This window comes from Rhineura floridana, chromosome 5 (genome assembly GCF_030035675.1).
Source record: "Rhineura floridana isolate rRhiFlo1 chromosome 5, rRhiFlo1.hap2, whole genome shotgun sequence".
Lineage (NCBI taxonomy): Eukaryota > Metazoa > Chordata > Lepidosauria > Squamata > Rhineuridae > Rhineura > Rhineura floridana.
The window spans coordinates 91336763-91354567 of NC_084484.1; the positions used below are offsets into that span (position 1 = coordinate 91336763).

General features: G+C 41.0%; 1 protein-coding gene and 1 long non-coding RNA gene across 5 annotated transcripts in view; one reads left to right on the forward strand and one right to left on the reverse strand.

Moving 5' to 3' along the window:
- Positions 1-5215, reverse strand: part of LOC133385113 (uncharacterized) — a 12427-nt gene extending 7212 nt beyond the window's left edge. The window contains exons 1-3 of the long non-coding RNA XR_009762777.1: positions 5135-5215; positions 4641-4770; positions 4082-4548 (exon numbers count right to left, since the gene is read on the reverse strand). This is a non-coding gene — a long non-coding RNA (uncharacterized LOC133385113). The remainder of the gene's footprint in view (positions 1-4081; positions 4549-4640; positions 4771-5134) is intronic.
- Positions 4960-16601, forward strand: NYX (nyctalopin). Of its 4 annotated transcripts, none has more exons than XM_061627474.1 (4): positions 4960-5084; positions 6925-7104; positions 7498-7573; positions 11496-16601. In XM_061627474.1, the coding sequence occupies exons 3-4, from the start codon at positions 7552-7554 to the stop codon at positions 12890-12892; spliced, it is 1419 nt and encodes a 472-aa protein (XP_061483458.1). In that variant the 5' UTR covers positions 4960-5084; positions 6925-7104; positions 7498-7551; the 3' UTR covers positions 12893-16601. The 4 variants fall into 4 exon arrangements, with proteins under 4 accessions (XP_061483458.1, XP_061483460.1, XP_061483461.1 ...); XM_061627476.1 differs by having other exon boundaries at positions 6925-7091; XM_061627477.1 differs by having other exon boundaries at positions 6964-7104.
- The last annotated feature ends 1204 nt before the right edge of the window (positions 16602-17805 follow it).

Consider the following 17805-nt stretch of genomic DNA (forward strand, 5'->3'; position numbering starts at 1 on the left):
GAGGGTAAGGTAATGACCAAGGCTGAAGGGGAACTGTAACAAATGGTGGCAGCGGTGAAGAGAATAACAATACCAGTATTCAGAGTCTCTGGGAATACTAGTATTGGGACGTTACTGGTGGTTGCCTAGCAGGGGGATCTGTTGAGATCTGTGCTAGAGCGGGGAGAGAAACCATAAGAGAGAGCGGTCCAGACTGGTGGAGTCCCTGGTGGTGCCTAGTGACAGGCAGTAGCCACGCGCAGGTAGGAACCTGACAGGGAGAGCCAGGGAAGGACGCATCATATGTGGTGGTAGCGGTGGGATACGAACAACAGAGAATCCAGATACGAATACTAGAGAATCCAGAACAGTGGTGTGGCAAACAGAAATAACAAAACAAGATTTCTTGTGAGAGTGACTGGCAAAGAGTGTGTGGCAAAGAGTGAATGAACTCAAACACCATGGCTGAATACATAAAAATGAAAAGAGAGGAGCTGGTGGAGAAGTGCATAACATTCAATTTACCTCACGAGGGTAAAGGGGTAGATGAATTGAGGGTAGCACTTATAGGATTTGCAACTGCCCAGCAAAAACAACCTGTCAGGGAAGAGACCCCAGAAGGATATTTAAGCAATCCCGCTTATATAGAGTACTTGAGAGAGAAGTTAAGATGGGAGGCTGAGGAAAGAGACAGGCAGTAACCACGAGCAGGTAGGAACCTGACAGGGAGAGCCAGGGAAGGACGCATCACAGGTGGGTTTGATCAGTTGCATACTTTTTGAGTTCAATGAGATTTCTTTCTGTGCAATCATGTTTGAAAGTGGAAATGGACCGCCTTCAAGTCGATGCCAACTTATGGCGACCCTATGAATAAGGTTTTTATGGTAAACAGCATTCAGTGGTGGTTTTACCATTGGCTTCCTCTGAGGCTGAGAGGCAGTGGCTGGCTCAAGGTCACCCAGTGAGCTTCATGGCTGTGTGTGGATTTGAACCCTGTTCTCCCAGGTTGTAGTCCAACGCTGACCCGAGGGGGAGGGGAGGAGATTGGGTGGGTGGGCACTGGGCAGAGGGGAAGCCCCTTTCCAAAAGGAAAACATTGTGAACAGGATCATTGCTTTTCAGCATTTCCCCCACCTTTTTATTCTACAGCAGGCACATGTAGCCTTCCACCCAAATTTAAACCAAAGGTGTCTCTGGCCGTATCCACACCAGGCCTTTATTTCACTTTGGACAGTCATGGCTTCTCTCAAAGAATCCTGGGAAGTGTAGTTAGTGAAGGGTGCTGAGAGTTGCTAGGAGACACCCTGCTCCCCTCACATGAGTTTCAGTCAGAGCAGCTGACTGGTAAACCACTCTGGCCCCTGGAGCTCTGTCAGTGGAATAGGAGTCTCCTCTCAGCATCCTACACAAACTACACTTCCCAGGATTGTCTGAGGGAAGCCATGACTGTCTCACGTGAAACAAAGTCTGGTGTGGGTGTGTCCCCCTCATTAGGCAAGCTGAGCAGCTGTGAGTCTGGCTTTTAGAACTCTGTTGGTTCTTACTGAGCATGCTGATCATTCAGTTAAATGAACACTGACAGTTGGTTCTTACTGAGCATGCCTGGACTTATCATTGAGTTCAATGCAAAATTTATTAAATTAATTAAAAATCAGCCAGGCATTTTTTAAACTTTTATACTGCAGAAGATGAAGGTCAGAGTATGGGACAAGGTCAGTAACAGGATTACAGGTCCTTTGTGAATACGGCTGATTTTTAATGAATTTCAACAGATTATGAGAACACTGAGAGAAAAAAGTCCAAAAGGGTTCTGGATTTTCTCTCTTTTTCTTTAGACTTTGAACTCTTGATTCTTTCTGACTGTTTTGTTTATCGCGATGAAAATTGAGAGGGTTGTTAAGCAAGCATTTCTGAGTTCAGGACTATAAATTTTGTAAGGTTTTGTTTTGAAATGAGCTTATGGGAAGCATCAGAATGGCGGACTTCCCAGGAGGATCGCTCCGCCTGTGCTGCCTCTGAGACGGGCTCCCGTCTTGGATGAAACTTTTTCAGTTTTAAAACCAGTCAGAAGGGCTTTTTGACTGGGGATAATTTCTTCCGGATAAGGAAGAAACGTAGAGATTTCCCACACAGCTTTGTTGTGTTTGTTGGAGACTGGAATTCATTAGAATTGTCTGTGAAAGAAGGTCTTCCAGCAGCTCAGACAGAGCTAGAATTTCTAGCTAGCTCAGATGATTAAAGTGAGCCGTTTTTTTTTCTTCAAAGAAAAACGGATTAACAGGCAAGCATTCTCCTGTCTACGTTTATTATTTTGTTATCTATACAGCTAAAGAGATTTGTCAAAGAACCAGCAATTAAGAAATTCTGGGTGAGTCATAACCTTCTTTTTTATTCACGGAACTAAGGGGAAGAAAATAAAAATAGCCTATCTTTTTTATTGCAAAAAGCTGGCATGGAAATCAGCATTATAAAGATTACAAATTGATGAGGGGTTTCTAATTGGAAGATTTTTTTGATTTATAAGACTTTTGGGTAATATATGTCTGGGACTATTTTTTCCGGTCTACTTTTTTCTTTTCTTTTTTTTTTGACGAATCTGCTCATTCTTTCTGCTACTAGTTATTTGGATCCTGTGAACTAAAGCTGTTTTTGCACTTCTGGACATATAAGAGATAAGGAAGTCCGTGCTGTCTAGAGTGTGACGTCAGTTGGTTTGAAAGATTAACTCCTTTGTAACTGGATAAAGAAATAAACTGTTCTTTGCTTGGGACATTGAAAATTGAAGGAGTTTTGTTCCTTTGGTTTTAAGAATGACAATTAAGAAGATGGGTGAGACCATGGATGTACAAGAAGGGACTTTATCTTTAGATATGTTTCAGAAAATAATGAATGGGATTAAGCTAATAAAACAAGAACTGAGAAATAACAGACAAGCGTTGAAAATTGATTTTTGCGAAATGAGACAGGAGCTGAAAGAAATTCAGGATTCTATGAGAAAGGAGAATAAAGATAGATCTGGAAAACCAAAAAAGGATGAAAGAAAAATTAAAGGCAAGGTTCAAACTATGGAGATTGGATTAAATATGGACTTGGAAAAAGATTTGGATTTCCTGGTTGTGATGGATCCTGGAGACAAATATTACGGTTTGGAACTCAGCGCTGTCCCTGAAGGAATTGATGAAGAGATTGGAGATAAAGATATTACCGGTTCGAAAAAATTCTTGGACTGGAAGGATTTGATGGAACTTGAAATGGAGAAAGTTTACAGAATTAATCCCTGTTTTGTGTCAATGGAAAAACCTTCAAGAGATGTGCTAGTGTATTCTGTAAAAAAGGAACAGAGATGCGGCTTTGCAACAATACTTCAGTGATACGTTTGGAATTGATGGCAAGGAAATATCTGTGATAAAGGAAATTCATATCAGACTCTTATTATATGATTATGACAGCAAGATTATTGGGTGCGTAAAGATGGAAGATGGAAGATGGAACCAACACGGATAATGGAACAAGAGCGATTTGAAATTACTGGACTTAGTAGACTTGATGAGTTGGATTAATTGACATGTCTATCTAGAAAAAAATTGATGGACATATATCTTAAGGATTGGAAACCTCTCTTTGACTTTTTGTGGAATAATAAAATGATATGTTAATGAGATTCGATACCAACTAAGATAACCACTGGAGGAAGGTGATTTTATAATCTATTAAGAGACAGGCTTGTTATATATTGTAGACTTATAGCTGAACTACGACAAATCGGAAGTCAATAGTTTTATTTTTTTATTTTTTTTATTGTATTAGTTATTAATTTGTGTTTTTTCTTTTTGTATTATTTTGGTTTTGAAAATTTGAATATAAATTAATTGAAAAAAAAAAGGGAAGCATCAGAATGGCAATGGGGGTATTTTCAATTTAACATTGCGGAATGTGCAAAATCCATGCTAGCTATAGTACACAGCCACTCTCTTGTCAGCTTCAGAGGGCTGATAGCCAGGCCATAACTAATTAGCCAGCAGTTAGCTGGTTCGTAAATCTGCCAACGCTAGGCAGATAACAGTAACAGGACGAGGGGAGGAATGTTTCTGAGCAAACGTACCAAAAGCAGTGTCCAAATGCTTTCGTCAAGGAGAGAAGCTGGGTTCAGTGCGCCAAGGGTTCAGTCCAAGGGTCTGGGTTTTGGAAGCTGGGTCTCGCATGGAGGTCACGACCGATGGTGTAGGCAGCAGCCTGCTGCAGTCACAAACTGCCTTTTAAATCCCACTCCCTAAGACAGGTGCAGGTGATCAGCCTCCCAGCTTCTAAGAGCTTGCCTGTCTTAAACGGCCAGACCTACGGTGTTGTTGCAATACTCGCTGGTGTCTTCACTCTGCAGGGGGGAGGGGAGCCTCTTGTTCATTCCCTGAATCCGATTGAGGGGCTTCAGCCATGTCTTGGACACTCTCCAGCTGGGGATGAGCTTGAGTTGGGTCCTCGGGGATTCTGCTTGTTCCTTCTGGGTCTGCCGCTGCTGCTCCTGAGTCCTCTTTCAAGGAGTCCTCTGAAGGGGCCATGACACTCTCGTGGCTGTATAAGTAAAACAAAAATACTAACCTAAATTAGATTTGGCTGATCTTTCATTTCTCTTCCCCTTCCCCAATTTTATAGCTATAAAATACTTGGTTATGGTTGGCAACTCCAGTACAGTCTGCCAGCTTGGTGTCCACCACATGTTTCGCTACAACTTTCATTACCCCAATCAGCAGAGATGGGTGAAGGCTCCTTTGGCAAAGGTAGTAGTCAAGAAGTCTGCCAAAAAAACAATGTTAGAGATTCCAATTGTATTAACATATCAAGGATGCCATAATGGAAAAGGCTTGACAGAATTGAAGCTGGGCTTTAGCAAGCAAACCTCCAATGATGCTACAACAGAGAACTTTGCATATTTTCCAATATGCAACACCTGTTAATTATGAATTCTCCCATGGATGACAGAGGTCTCCAAGCGGGTATTGCAGCTCTGCCTTCAGCCCAGAGACAGGAAACACCTCAGCAATTCTTTGCTCCTCCCCTTTTGCTGAGGCTGAGTTCGTTTCCTGTCTCAGCTCAGAGTACAGCATTTTGTGAGATCTCTTACTCAATTACTGTTAATGTTATTCGTATTTATTCTTACCTTACAGTTTTGATTACTAGTCTCCTTTGCTTCTCTTCTTTCTTCGTTTCTCTTCGTTTGTTTAAATTTTTTTTAAAAAATTGTTAACGTTAGTATGGATAAACAGACAAAGAAAAAGTGTTTTAAAAAGACAAGCCTCGGTTCATCAGCAACCGCAAACAGTGGGATTCACTCCTGTACAATCATGCTTAGGATAGGTGAAACTGACCTGGGGGAGGGGCAGGAAGGAGATTAGGAGGGAGGGGAGGGGAAGAGATTGGGTGGGTGGGCACTGGGCAGAGGGGAAGCCCCTTTCTTTTCCAAAAGGAAAACATTGTGAACAGGATATCTTTTTCAGGGTTTCCCCCACCTTTTTGTTCTACAGCAGGCACATGTAGCCTCCCACCCAAATTTAGACCAAAGCTGTCCCTGGTCACATCCACACCAGGCCTTTATTTCACTTTAGACTGTCATGGCTTCTCCCAAAGAATCCTGGGAAGTGTGGTTAGTGAAGGAGAGTTGTTAGGAGATGCCCTGTTCCCCTCACAGAGCTTCAACCAGAGCGGCTGGTTTTCAAACCCCTCTGGCCACTGGAATAGGAGTCTCCTCTCAGCACCCTTCACAAACTACACTTCCCATGATTCTTTGGGGAAGCCATGACTGTCTCACGTGAAATCAAAGTCTGGTGTGGGTGTGACCCCAATTAGGCAAGCCCAGCAGCTGTGAGTCTGGCTTTTAGAACACTGACAGTTGGTTCTTACTGAGCATGTCCGGACTTATCATTGAGTTCAATGCTAAATTTCTTAAATTAATTAAAAATCAGCCAGGCATTCTTTTAACTTTAAACTGCAGAAGATGAAGGTCAGAGCACAGGGCAAGGTCAGTAATAGGATTACAGGTACTCTGTGAACATGGCTGATTTTTAATTAATTTCAACAAATTATGAGAACTCTGACAGAAAAAAGTCCAAAAGGGATCTGTTTCTCTCTCTCTTTTTACACTTTGAACTCTTGATTCTCTCTGACTGTTTTGTGTATCGCCATGCTAATTTAGAGGGTTGTTAAGCAAGTGTTTCTGAGTTCAGGACCATAAGTTTTGAAGGGTTTTGTTTTAAAATGAGTTTATGGGAAGCATCAGAATGGCATGGGGGAGTATTTTCAATTTAGTGTTGCGGAATGCGAAAAATCAAGCTGACTATAGTATACTGCCACTCTCACGGTTGTATAATTCTGAGAGGGAGGGGGGAAGAGAGAAAGCTGAAGTCCTGTCATCTCCACTGTGGAACAAGTTGGTTGTACAACTAGTGCATGCTAAGAGAACTGCAAGTGGCACTGCCAACAAGTGAGCTTTACTTCAACATTGTTGAGAGGACAGCATTTTCCCACTGCACCTGAGGGCAGCAGGATAGCTTAGGGGGTGTTGGGCAAAGCCATTTGAGACACACATTTCTGTCCTTTATGACCTCAGCCCCAGGATTTGTCACCTGCGGTGGCTGCTGAATGGTAGAGCCGACCCTAGTATTACATTTTACAGTTCAGATAATGGCAGAGAGTTCAATTTTGAGAGGTTTGCTTAATCAGAGAAGTCCAGTGTTTGTTCCTCAATCACTGTGTATGCTAAAATGTAGGGATGCCCTCAAACATAATTACATTAAGCTCACTCTGTCTCTCCTTATGTAACTAGCACTGAGTGAAGTCTATCTAGTAATGCTGGGAGGATGGCTGAGGGCCAGCTCCTGGCTGATATTTTTTGGGGAGTGAGTGGGTGAGGGGAATAAATGCTGATGGATTTTTATCTCAATTATGAAACAGACAAATTCATCCATCTCTGCTAATCCCCCCCTTACACAGAGGATTTCACTGCCATTAAATGATAGTTTTTGAGAGTGGAAAAAAATGCCAGCCCTTCAGAGATGCTGTAATACATCTAACAGCAAGCTTCAGAGGAAAAAAGACCACTAAAGCTATCAGCCTGTCAGGTAAAGAAGGCAGGTAACAAGTTCTTTTTCTAATTCACTTTGATTCTGCAGGTGCTGATGGGGGACACTGTATCTGTAGTTGGTTACATGGGCAGTCCTTAGTATATCTATGCATTTTCATTATTTCTAATCCACTGAGAATTTCAATGTGATGTATCGTAAGACTGCTTGGACAAATATTTCCTAACAACTAAGACTGCAATCCTATGCACAACTATTGAACTTACTGGGAATCACTTTCCCTCTGAATAATCATGCAAATGACTAGGTCGTTTGTTGAAATCAATTGTGGTTTCAAGTGGAGGACAAAACGCACTGCAATCCACTAGTTATCACTTTTTAAAAAAACACTAGGAAGGCAAATCACAAGTGAATGGTGTAGCTCCCTGCTTTTGTCTGCTTTTAGATTTTGGAAGCGTATTTGCCAGACCTGAGATGCCACAAGTAAATAATCAGGGTAATGTTTGTCATCATCTTACTTGGTAAGTAGATTTCTCATGCTATGAAATTCCATAGCATTTTCTACATATAGTAGTGTGTAGTTCTTTTGAGAGTTAATTCAATTTCTATTAAATAGTCACTGCAGGCAATTTGTTCATTTTAGAATCCAGATTTTCCTGAATATACAGGACTGAATCATTTTCTAATTAAATTATTACAAAATTTGTACTTTTTCTGCCATGCAACTTTCACTCCATTCATTACAGGGCATCCACCATTTTTCTTTTGTTCATCTATTATATTGATTAGCTCTAGGGCTCTTTGATAAGAAACATGGATCACAATCTCCCAAGAAATTATATCTATCTGTGGACTCTCTACTTAATTATGTATTAACTGTCTTTCATTGTAAAGACAGACTGGTTGCTATACTTTAAGCATATTGCTTTCTTGAGATACCTAAAATGGACACCTGCTACAGAAGCCAAATTAGCATTCAGGATTTGAAGGACACTAACGTTTTGTGAGGCTTAAATTGTGGCTTTAATTAGGGACAATATATCAAAAAGGAAAAAAAGTCCACTGCCAATTCCTTGATATATCAAGGCAAATTAGGATGAAAAAAAATGGAGATGGACTGCCTTCAAGTTAATTCCGACTTATGGCGACCCTATGAATATGGTTTTCATGGTAAGCGGTATTCAGAGGGGGTTTACCATTGCCTTCCTCTGAGGCTGAGAGGCAGTGACTGGCCCAAGGTCACCCAGTGAGCTTCATGGCTGTATGGGGATTAGAACCCTGGTCTCCCAGGTCTTGGTCCAGCACCTTAACGGCTACAGCAGAGGGTACTTTACCTCAGGTTAGTGCTCTCTTGCCTTAGTTAATCCTTCCTTCTCTTGCATGAAATAGCTAACCCCATCTAATGTATACTTAATTCTGGGGATGGAGCTGGTGTGAATGAGACCTAAATAAACAGCATTTTATTTTGTTGTAACTGTACAGAAGGCTGGGTGACCTTGGGCCAGTCACTGCCTCTTATCCTCAGAGGAAGGCAATGGTAAACCACCTCTGAATACCGCTTACCATGAAAACCCTATTCATAGGGTCACCACAAGTTGGGATCGACTTGAAGGCAGTCCATAACAACAACTGTGGATTATTGCAACATAACACGTGGCAATTAAAGTTGGCAGTGCAAGCCTCTAGAGCAGCCTTTCCCAACCAGTGTGCCTCCAGATGTTGTTGGACCACAATTCCCATCTTTCCTGACCATTGGCAATGCTGGCTGAGGCTGATGGGAGTTGTGGTCCAACAACATCTGGAGTCACACTGGTTGGGAAAGGCTGCTCTATCTCTCCTCCCTCTCATATTTAAATATTCAATTGACTATGAAGTAGCTGAGGGAAACGGACTGTCAGGCTTTATTCTGAGATGGCTGACTGAAGAGTGGATTCAGTATGTAGAGCTATCTGCCCACCAGTGGAGTCTGGTCCATTAGGGCAAATGGGAAACTGCTCCACCAACCTCAGTCTGCCTTTAGCCAGCTGCCACCTTCCTTCCTTCCTACTGAGCAGCTAATCCAGGGGATGGCGCTGCCTAACAACCAATTCCTCCTTAGTCTCAGTATTGCTCTTGTAGAATTAATCAGGGAGGCGGCCAGGGACAAAACTAGAATTAGTTGCACCTACTGTTGGGCTCCCTGCCTCCTGCCCCATCAGTCCCAATGGGCACCAGTCGCCACTGCTGCTCACACAGTGTAGCTTGGGAAGGGCTATTGCTTAGGAGCAGACATGTTTTGCACATAGAAGGTCTGATCCAGTCCCAAGCATTGGCAGGTTGGGCTGGTAAAGACTTCTGCCTGAAACTCTGCACAGATAATAATCTAGACTTTCATAGTGGGATAAACAGAGGCAAGTGGCCTACTGTTGATGACTAATAAATCTGGCTTGTTCTCAGGAACTTTTAATAGCAGCTGCAAATCTTTATGTTGCCACCACTCTTTACATTTCCAAGTATCAATGATGCATCTGTGTTGGAGGGATGAGACTTCCTTACCATTTATTAGCATAAGCTACAATTTATTTTTTAAAAAATGTTTTCCCCCACCCCTAAGTACTTGACTTGAGGATTCCTGTTCAAACTTTAAGACAGGACTTACAGTAGGGGTAAGGAGCCTGTGGCTTTCCAAATGCTGGCCATTGGTCATGGTCCCTGGGGCTGATGGGAGGTGAAATTCTAACAACATCTAGAGCAGGGATGGGGAAAACCTTTAGTGCCTGAGGGCTGCTTTTCCTTCTGAGTAAACTTCCAAGGTGTTATTAAACTTCCATCAGGTGACTATAAATTTGGCCCAAGGAACCGCGGAGGCAGGGGGAACTGCCAAACCCTTTCACCCCCAATTGCTTTGCTGTTTAAAATTGCCCCCCCAGCACTTTCTCCATCTATGGGGGGGAATATAGGGTCCCATATATTTCCCTCAATGAGGAGGGGGACAAGTCTGAATGGAAAAATAGCTGAAGGAGAGTGGATGAAGCTGCACTCCCCCATGCTATTCCTCTGCTCAAACTCACAGCCTCCTGAGGATGATTTTGATTGTGGGTATTTTAAATTAATCCAACTGTCTGCATGCTGTGGTTAAGGTTTAAATATAAAATCTGGAGTATTTTATAGAGGAACATTGAAAGCAGGAATCATTGATTATAAAATACTCAGTAAAATGGTTTTTAATACTTCAAAGTGTAATATTTAAAAAGTTTAGCACTGAGGAAAGGAGCTGCTCCTTCCTATTGTGCTGGCCTTACAGAGATCCCCAGGGAGTTCCTTTATGAAGCCTACTATATTAACCTAGATAAAATAAACAGAAGAAACTGATTACTTTAGTAGTCAACTTTTTATTGTACCAGGACTAGATAGGACAGGTGCAGAACCAAAAGAATATATCAAGCAAAACTCTTTCCATGGCATTTTGAAAGTGGTCACCACTTTGCTATTTCCCTGGCTACTGAAAAAACTATGAGTGGATGAAATACACATCAAATACTTGATTTTATTGAAACAGACAGCAATAACCCTGCAATTAATTGTTGTAAACCGCTCAGAGAGCTTCGGCTATGGGGCGGTATACAAATGCAATAAATAAATAAATAAGTAAAGGGTCTGGGACTAGAGTAACTTGCAGGAATGTGGCTTGCCCTACTGAAGGCAGAAGACAAAGTCATGAAGCTGTTGTAATCAGACACTGCATTTTTGTAGATTGCTTTTAAAAGCTGAATACATTTTCTTAACTGCTTTGGGTCTGATATCTCATTTTTGCATTTGGTTGGGATGAGTGCTATCTTTTACTGCTGATACTTGATTATCTTGTATTTTCAAGATTGTTTGGGTAAGCAATTTATGAAAGAATATTGAAACTGCATGGTTCTGTGGCAAGATAAGCTGACACAATGGCCTGGTAATATTGTGATAATGTTGCTGCCTTCTAATTTAGACTCTCATCACTTACCATTAATGACTATCGTATCCATTGGCTATCCGTTGCTCTTCACAAGCTTCCCTATTCACATGCAATAACTCGAGTCACCCTCTCCGCAATCCAAAAAGTTCCATACTTTTAGTATGTAAACACTGCAAGGGGATCAGAAAACTCCCCAGTTCTGTAAATTAGGGCAAATCCATCCACTAGAAGGATCCCAAAGAAGAACCTATTAGATGTGATAGAGAAACTGTATCATGATGTCACATAGTTTGAAGAGCTTTTTGAGATTATTTCAAATAATTCAGCTGCTTGAAACTTAAAAGGACGCTTCCATGGATAAGGTTTCAGTCTCATTTACTAATAAATTGAATTACTAGCTGCTAAGATCCATTAGTTGCATAAATTAATCAGACTCTTTTATGTTCACTAATATATTTGCTTTCTCTCTCCCCCCCCCCCTTTTCCTTGCTGGTACACTTACCTGCCAGTAATTCTTTGTTTCTCCCCTGTTCATTCTGTGTGGGCCTGTGCTCGCTCCTGTCCCACCAACTGTGTGTGCACTCAAGAAAGGAGTTGCTCCATCCTTTGTGACCGTGCTGGCCTCACACAGATCCCTAGCGAGTTTCCCTGTGAAGCCTATTCTATTAACCTGGATAAAAATAGCATCAAATTTCTTGCTGAGAGGGCATTCGGTACCCTCCCATCTCTCAAATCACTCTCATTAAGCCACAACAACATATCCTTTATCACTCCTGGTGCTTTCAAAGGGCTAGCTAGCTTGACAGAGCTAAAAATGGCCCATAATGAATACATTCGGTATTTGCATACGAGGACTTTCATTTCACTCAAGAGACTAATCAGACTGGATTTAGCAGACTGCAACCTTTTCAACATCCCAGATAGGATTTTTATAGAGCTTCCAGCTCTTCAGGAACTATTTTGCTTCCAGAACAACTTTCACAGGATTCCAGGAGCTATAAGAGGGATGGAGAATTTGACCCATGTTTATTTGGAGAAAAACAGGATAGAAGCTGTGGCTTATAATTCTCTCTTGGGTCTGACCCAACTGAAATATCTCAATCTGCAAGACAACAGAATAATTGTAATTCATGACACAGCTTTTCAGGATTGTCAGAAAATGGAGTATCTTTATTTAAATGACAACTTCATCAGTGATCTCCCTGGTAACTCTTTTGATGGTTTAAGGCATCTCAAAATGCTTAATCTTGGTGGCAACTTTCTCAGGAATGTTTCTAATACGTGGTTCCGGGACCAGTTTGAATTGGAAGCTTTGTATTTGGACAGAAACTGGATCAGCTATATTGAGGAAGGGGCTTTTGAAAACCTCACAAGCTTGGTGTCTCTGCACCTGAACAGCAACCACCTGACCACCTTGCCTTTTTCAGTCTTCCAGCCTGTCTACTTCTTAGGAAGACTCTACCTTTTCCGGAATCCCTGGGAATGTGATTGCAGGATTGAGTGGCTGAAGGAGTGGATGGAGAATTACAGACTTGTTAGGGATATTCCATGTGCCTCCCCATCCTCTGTTGCTGGTCTTGACTTAATTGATGTGTCTTTTGAGAGAACACATGAAGGTTTCTGTCTCAACCCAGAGGAGTTAAATGCCACATCTTACAATCCTTGTCCAACTGCAGAACCACAATCTACCACAGATAACAGGTTCAACAGCCTTATCTCTAAATTTCTACTCCAGAAGGGCCTTTCAGAGGAAGTGGGAAACACCACAGAAGCTTCTATCAATATGACCTTGTTAGATGGATTGACTACTGAGGCATCTTCAGGACTGGGGGAGTGTAATATCAAACTAATATGTTATTTTAATCTTTGGATATTACTTATAACTCAAGTAATAGAACTACTGTGAGTTACTTATCCTTTGTGTTAACAATTAGTTTTTGTACAAGAAAGTTAAGCTATTGCCTACAGTATTCAGACATAGATCAAATACAAAAGATCTCTGTGGTTTAGTGTATATTTAGAGCTAGCAATCTACTCTGGGCCCATCTTTTAAAATAGGTGTAGGTTCACAGAGACATAACACATTTATAAAGCCCTTCATAATTTTATAATCTGGCATACTTAGTGAGGGTGACTTCTCTCATTAGTCTCCCAAAAGAGTGGCTGTGAAGTCACTCAGCAGCAATAAATTTAATCTAAATTCACACTGACATGAAAGGTTAGCAGGAGGAACATCACTGCTGCTCATATTTTGTAATAGGAAGACAGAGCCTAATAAGGAATATATACAACAAGGAGTATGGTGATCTGTTACGAAGATTTTCTGATAATAGACTCATTTGTCAACTTGACCTGACAACTGCAGCTTGAATAAGGGTTTTAACAGTACATTTTGGTTGTTCTACATACAGAATTCTATCATTGCTCCTAAAGCTAAGTGTATAAAAAGGCATATTCCAGAATATTAAAAAAAGACTTTTCAGTTGCTCTGCTAGACGTGATTCCTCAGCTTACTGTGGGGAACACCTCACGGTTGCTATAGCACACCATATTTACCATACCTGTGACACTGGCAGTATAGAGAGAGGCCTAACACATTTACTGCCTCCATTTAGTTCACTTCAGAGGAGGATCAGATAATTCAAAGTTTAAAAACATCAAAGTTGCCTTCAATTCTTTCTTTTAGTATGTAGTAGAATTCCACTTGAGCTGTATTCCGAGTGAGACACAAAACACTGAAGACCACACTAGCTTTGGTGTATCAAAAATGGTATGTGTGGCATTAAATATGTTACTTTATTAAGATCCATACAGTAAATGAAACATACCAAACCTTGATATTTTTAGAATTAAAGTACTCTAGTATTTGTGTACATAGAATTCACAACACTTAACAACCTTCTGTGTGTGGATCTCCTTGCTGGATTAGGACCCACTGTAGTTGGATGAGATGCATCCATTTGGCTCTAAAATGGCAATGCAGATGAGTATGCAGCCCTAGCCACTGTCTCAGACTGCTGCTCATGTGTTGGGTGCAATATGCTTGGATTGAGGCCATCACATGTTGCATTACTACATTACCTAAAACTATAGATATGGCAATGATGCCTCTGTGTGCAGGGCTTACAGTTCTTAACATTTTCAAATAAATGTACACAGAGGCAGATGCTGACTCTAAAAATAGAGATGCTACAAATCCCACCCTGTCAAATCACTCCCACCTTATCTTCCTTTGGCTCCATCTATGCCAGTTCCACCAGCAGAAGCTGCACCTTCCAAATTCCACTTCCAAAAATGACCTCTCTTTTGACTCAACATTAACTGCAGTGTCATGTTCTGAATTGGTCTCCCTCACAATATCCATGTTTTTCAGAAACAAAAGGAAAATAAAATTCTGCAAGCTTCATAAAGAAATGCTGCAAACATTACTTTGTCACACAACACATAATTAATTTATGACACTCACTACCACAAGATGCAGTGACTACCGTTAGTTTTTAAAAAAGATTTCCCCCATCTGTCATGAATTAACAACAGCCCTTACCTGTGATAGGTAAACATAACCAGATGCACCATATTTCCAAACAGATGAGGATAAAAAAAAGGGAGGAATGCCACCAGCACCTTCACGTCCTGTTCATGAGCTCCCCAGGTATCTGGTTGGTTGCTATTGGAAGCAGAACACTGGAATAAATGGATCTTGGCCTCACCCACCAGGGTGGCTGTTATGTTCTGATGTATCAACCATACTGTCTCTTTACAAATTAATTTCTCATAGTGATCCCTCCCAAAATTAAATCTCCACTTCAGTTAATTCCTTCAACAGTCATTTCCTGCCCAGATGCCTCCAGTAAACAGTGTGTTACTTATTCGTATTTTAAAAATAATTTCCTTCAATCATTTTAGCTCTCTTTTGGTCATTTCCCCTGGGTTGTGTGACTGGGCTCAAGAAAAGGGGCCAGGGGAGAAGGGAGGGACATCCATGTCAACTCTGATGCTCTTTCACAGCTGCTGGGCAAGATAGCAGTCCCAAACACCTCTCTCCTAAAACAACTCTACCTTTCTGCCAAAGACAGACAAAACAAGGTATACAGTAGGAAAGAAAATTTTAAAAATGGGCAGGGGAAGCTGCTGTCCAGTCAGCAGACTGCCTCTGTTGTCCCTACCCCTCCTCCATGAAGACCGTCAGAGAGACATCTGTGTAGTGCACTTGTACTGCCTATGACAGAAGGCAGGAAGCGAACCCTGTATGCACCTATGCCACCTGGAGCCTCAGAACCCTTCCATTCTCAAAGACCACACAGAAGTGCAATTTTGAGAAACATTGCTTTTTTAAAACTAGATTTTTCTTTGCTTTTAAACTGTTTTGTTGCACTGTAGGCACAAGGAGTGTGTGCACTGTTATAAGCTATACTGCAAGGAGAAAGGCTATAAGCACCACAGAACTACTAATGAATGACCCCAAATCTTTACAAAATGTGTATATACATACTTTATAAGCATGGATGTTAATGCAGCATTTATGGAGGGTTTAGGCTCCTGAGAACTAGACAATTATGTAATCTGCCTTTAGGTTTGGAATTAAAAAAAATCTAATGTAAGATAAAAACTTAAACATGTGAACTCTCAAAGATAATTAAAAAAACCCTTTTTTCCTAATCTGGTGATATAAGAAGAAAACTATTTACTGACAAGTGCCTGGAGCTTGTAATATGTGGTTCTAAGTTTTCAAAACATACACATTCCAATCCACATATAAAATACTTGGGGGAACAAAATGTCTGACTAAACTTTCCCTACATAAAGAGCCTGTTTTAAAGTATCATTCATGTTCTTACATCTGCAGTTAGCATTACAGGGAAGAATTAGCAAAATGGATGGTTTTTAAAGAGCTTTTCTTAAAAAAAAAACAACCTAGACTATGCATCTCAAACACACAATCCAGTCACAAAAGCAATTTCTCACTCTTTATTTAACACAGCTGATGATGTTATTAATGACTGAGGCCTCAACTCATGTTGAGCCTTTCCTAAGAAATTTTTATGCGGTTTAAAGTAAACAGTGGAATCTATTATTTTTGCTGAGGCTTTCAAAGTGGCAAAGAAAGTGAGAAATAATGAACAGCTTGTTAGTGCATGGATTGATGGAAATGCATTGCCCAGCTCTTCCAAGCCCAGCTGCTGCTGAAAGCAGTAGAATCCTCCCTCTTTTCCCATGCCATTGTTTGACTACCTTACAAAACAGGATTTCATGCTGCCAAATTTTTAACTGCATGGTCCAACTACGCAAAGAAAAATATCATGACAGCAGCAGTAGGAGCAAGCATTTTGGGAGGAAGGGCAGAATATGCATTTAATAAATAAATAATAAATAAAATACATCCAAACCCATATATTCTAGTCAATGCACAGAGTTATATGACAATGCATCCCAGTGAAAAAGGGGCCAGATGCTTTGATAACTATTTGATTGATCTCTTCTGTGTACTACATTCAATGACTTTGGATTTTCAGGCTATTTATAAAAACATAATCATCTTAAATGCTAAATTCAATGATGTATTATAAAAGATTTTTTCAAAGCCTGTTTCAGCCAAATGCTGTAGATTAAATTGAGGATTTTACATGGAAAACATTGTTCATCATGTGGCTTGAGGTTTGATTGCAGTCATTTGATAAAACTGCTAGTACGATCAGGAATATTGGTTGGTTTCCATTCTTCTAAAATTGACCTTTTTTATATTATACATTTCTGACCTGCTTTTATTGTCATCCTCCGTGGTGCAGAGTGGTAAGCAGCGGTAACGCAGCGGAAAGCTCTGCTCACGGCCGGAGTTCGATTCCAACGGAAGGAGGAAGTCAAATCTCCGGTAAAAGGGGTCGAGGTCCACTCAGCCTTCCATTCATCCGTGGTCAGTAAAATGAGTACCCGGCATATGCTGGGGGGTAAAGAAAGGCTGGGGAAGGAACTGGCAATCCCACCCCATATATACTGTCTGCCTAGTAAATGTCGTAAGACGTCACCCTAAGAGTCGGAAACAACTTGCACTACAAGTGTGGGGACACCTTTACCTTTACCTTTTTTATTGTCATTATTGTTTTCTGCTTCGAGATCCTTAACATGAAGACTGTATTGTAGCATATGAGGTTACAGACAGGGTTTCTCAGAACTAAGGAAAAATATTATTTGTAACTTAGATTTAGCAGAAAATATTCAGGAGTCATTAACTGCCTGAGAAATTCAGTTAACAAAAAACCCTTTCAGTTTAACATGTGAAAGGCTTTCCATGTTCACTCAAGCTCCAAAATGCTGGCAAAATACTGCTATTGAGACCCCCTTCCTTAACAGATATGTTGTTCAGGCAACACTGATTCGGAATGGTATCATATCCTGTAGTTAGTTCCAGCATCCCCACTACCTTGGATCTGGATGGCTGTCAGAGGCAAAGTGGTGGACCTAACTCCCAGATGTTCCTGTTCACTGGAAAAGACACATGGGATTGATGCAAATTGACCTATCATGCAACTGAAGATATCATTCCACATTACAAGAATATGGCTGGCAATCAATACCACCCACATAAAACAACAGAACTGGAAGGGGCCTTGAAGGTCATCTAGTCCAACACCCTGTCACAGTAAAGCATTTTATTTTACCCAATTAAGTGATGGAGACTAATGCTGTACTAGTGCCAGCATGATGTTGTGCATGAAGGTACAGCAATGCAGTGTACCATTATGCACTCCAAATTCTGAGTATCACCATGGTAATCATTTTCAGTGCCAAAGTCCTGCTCTGTAGTAGGCAAACCACAAACAA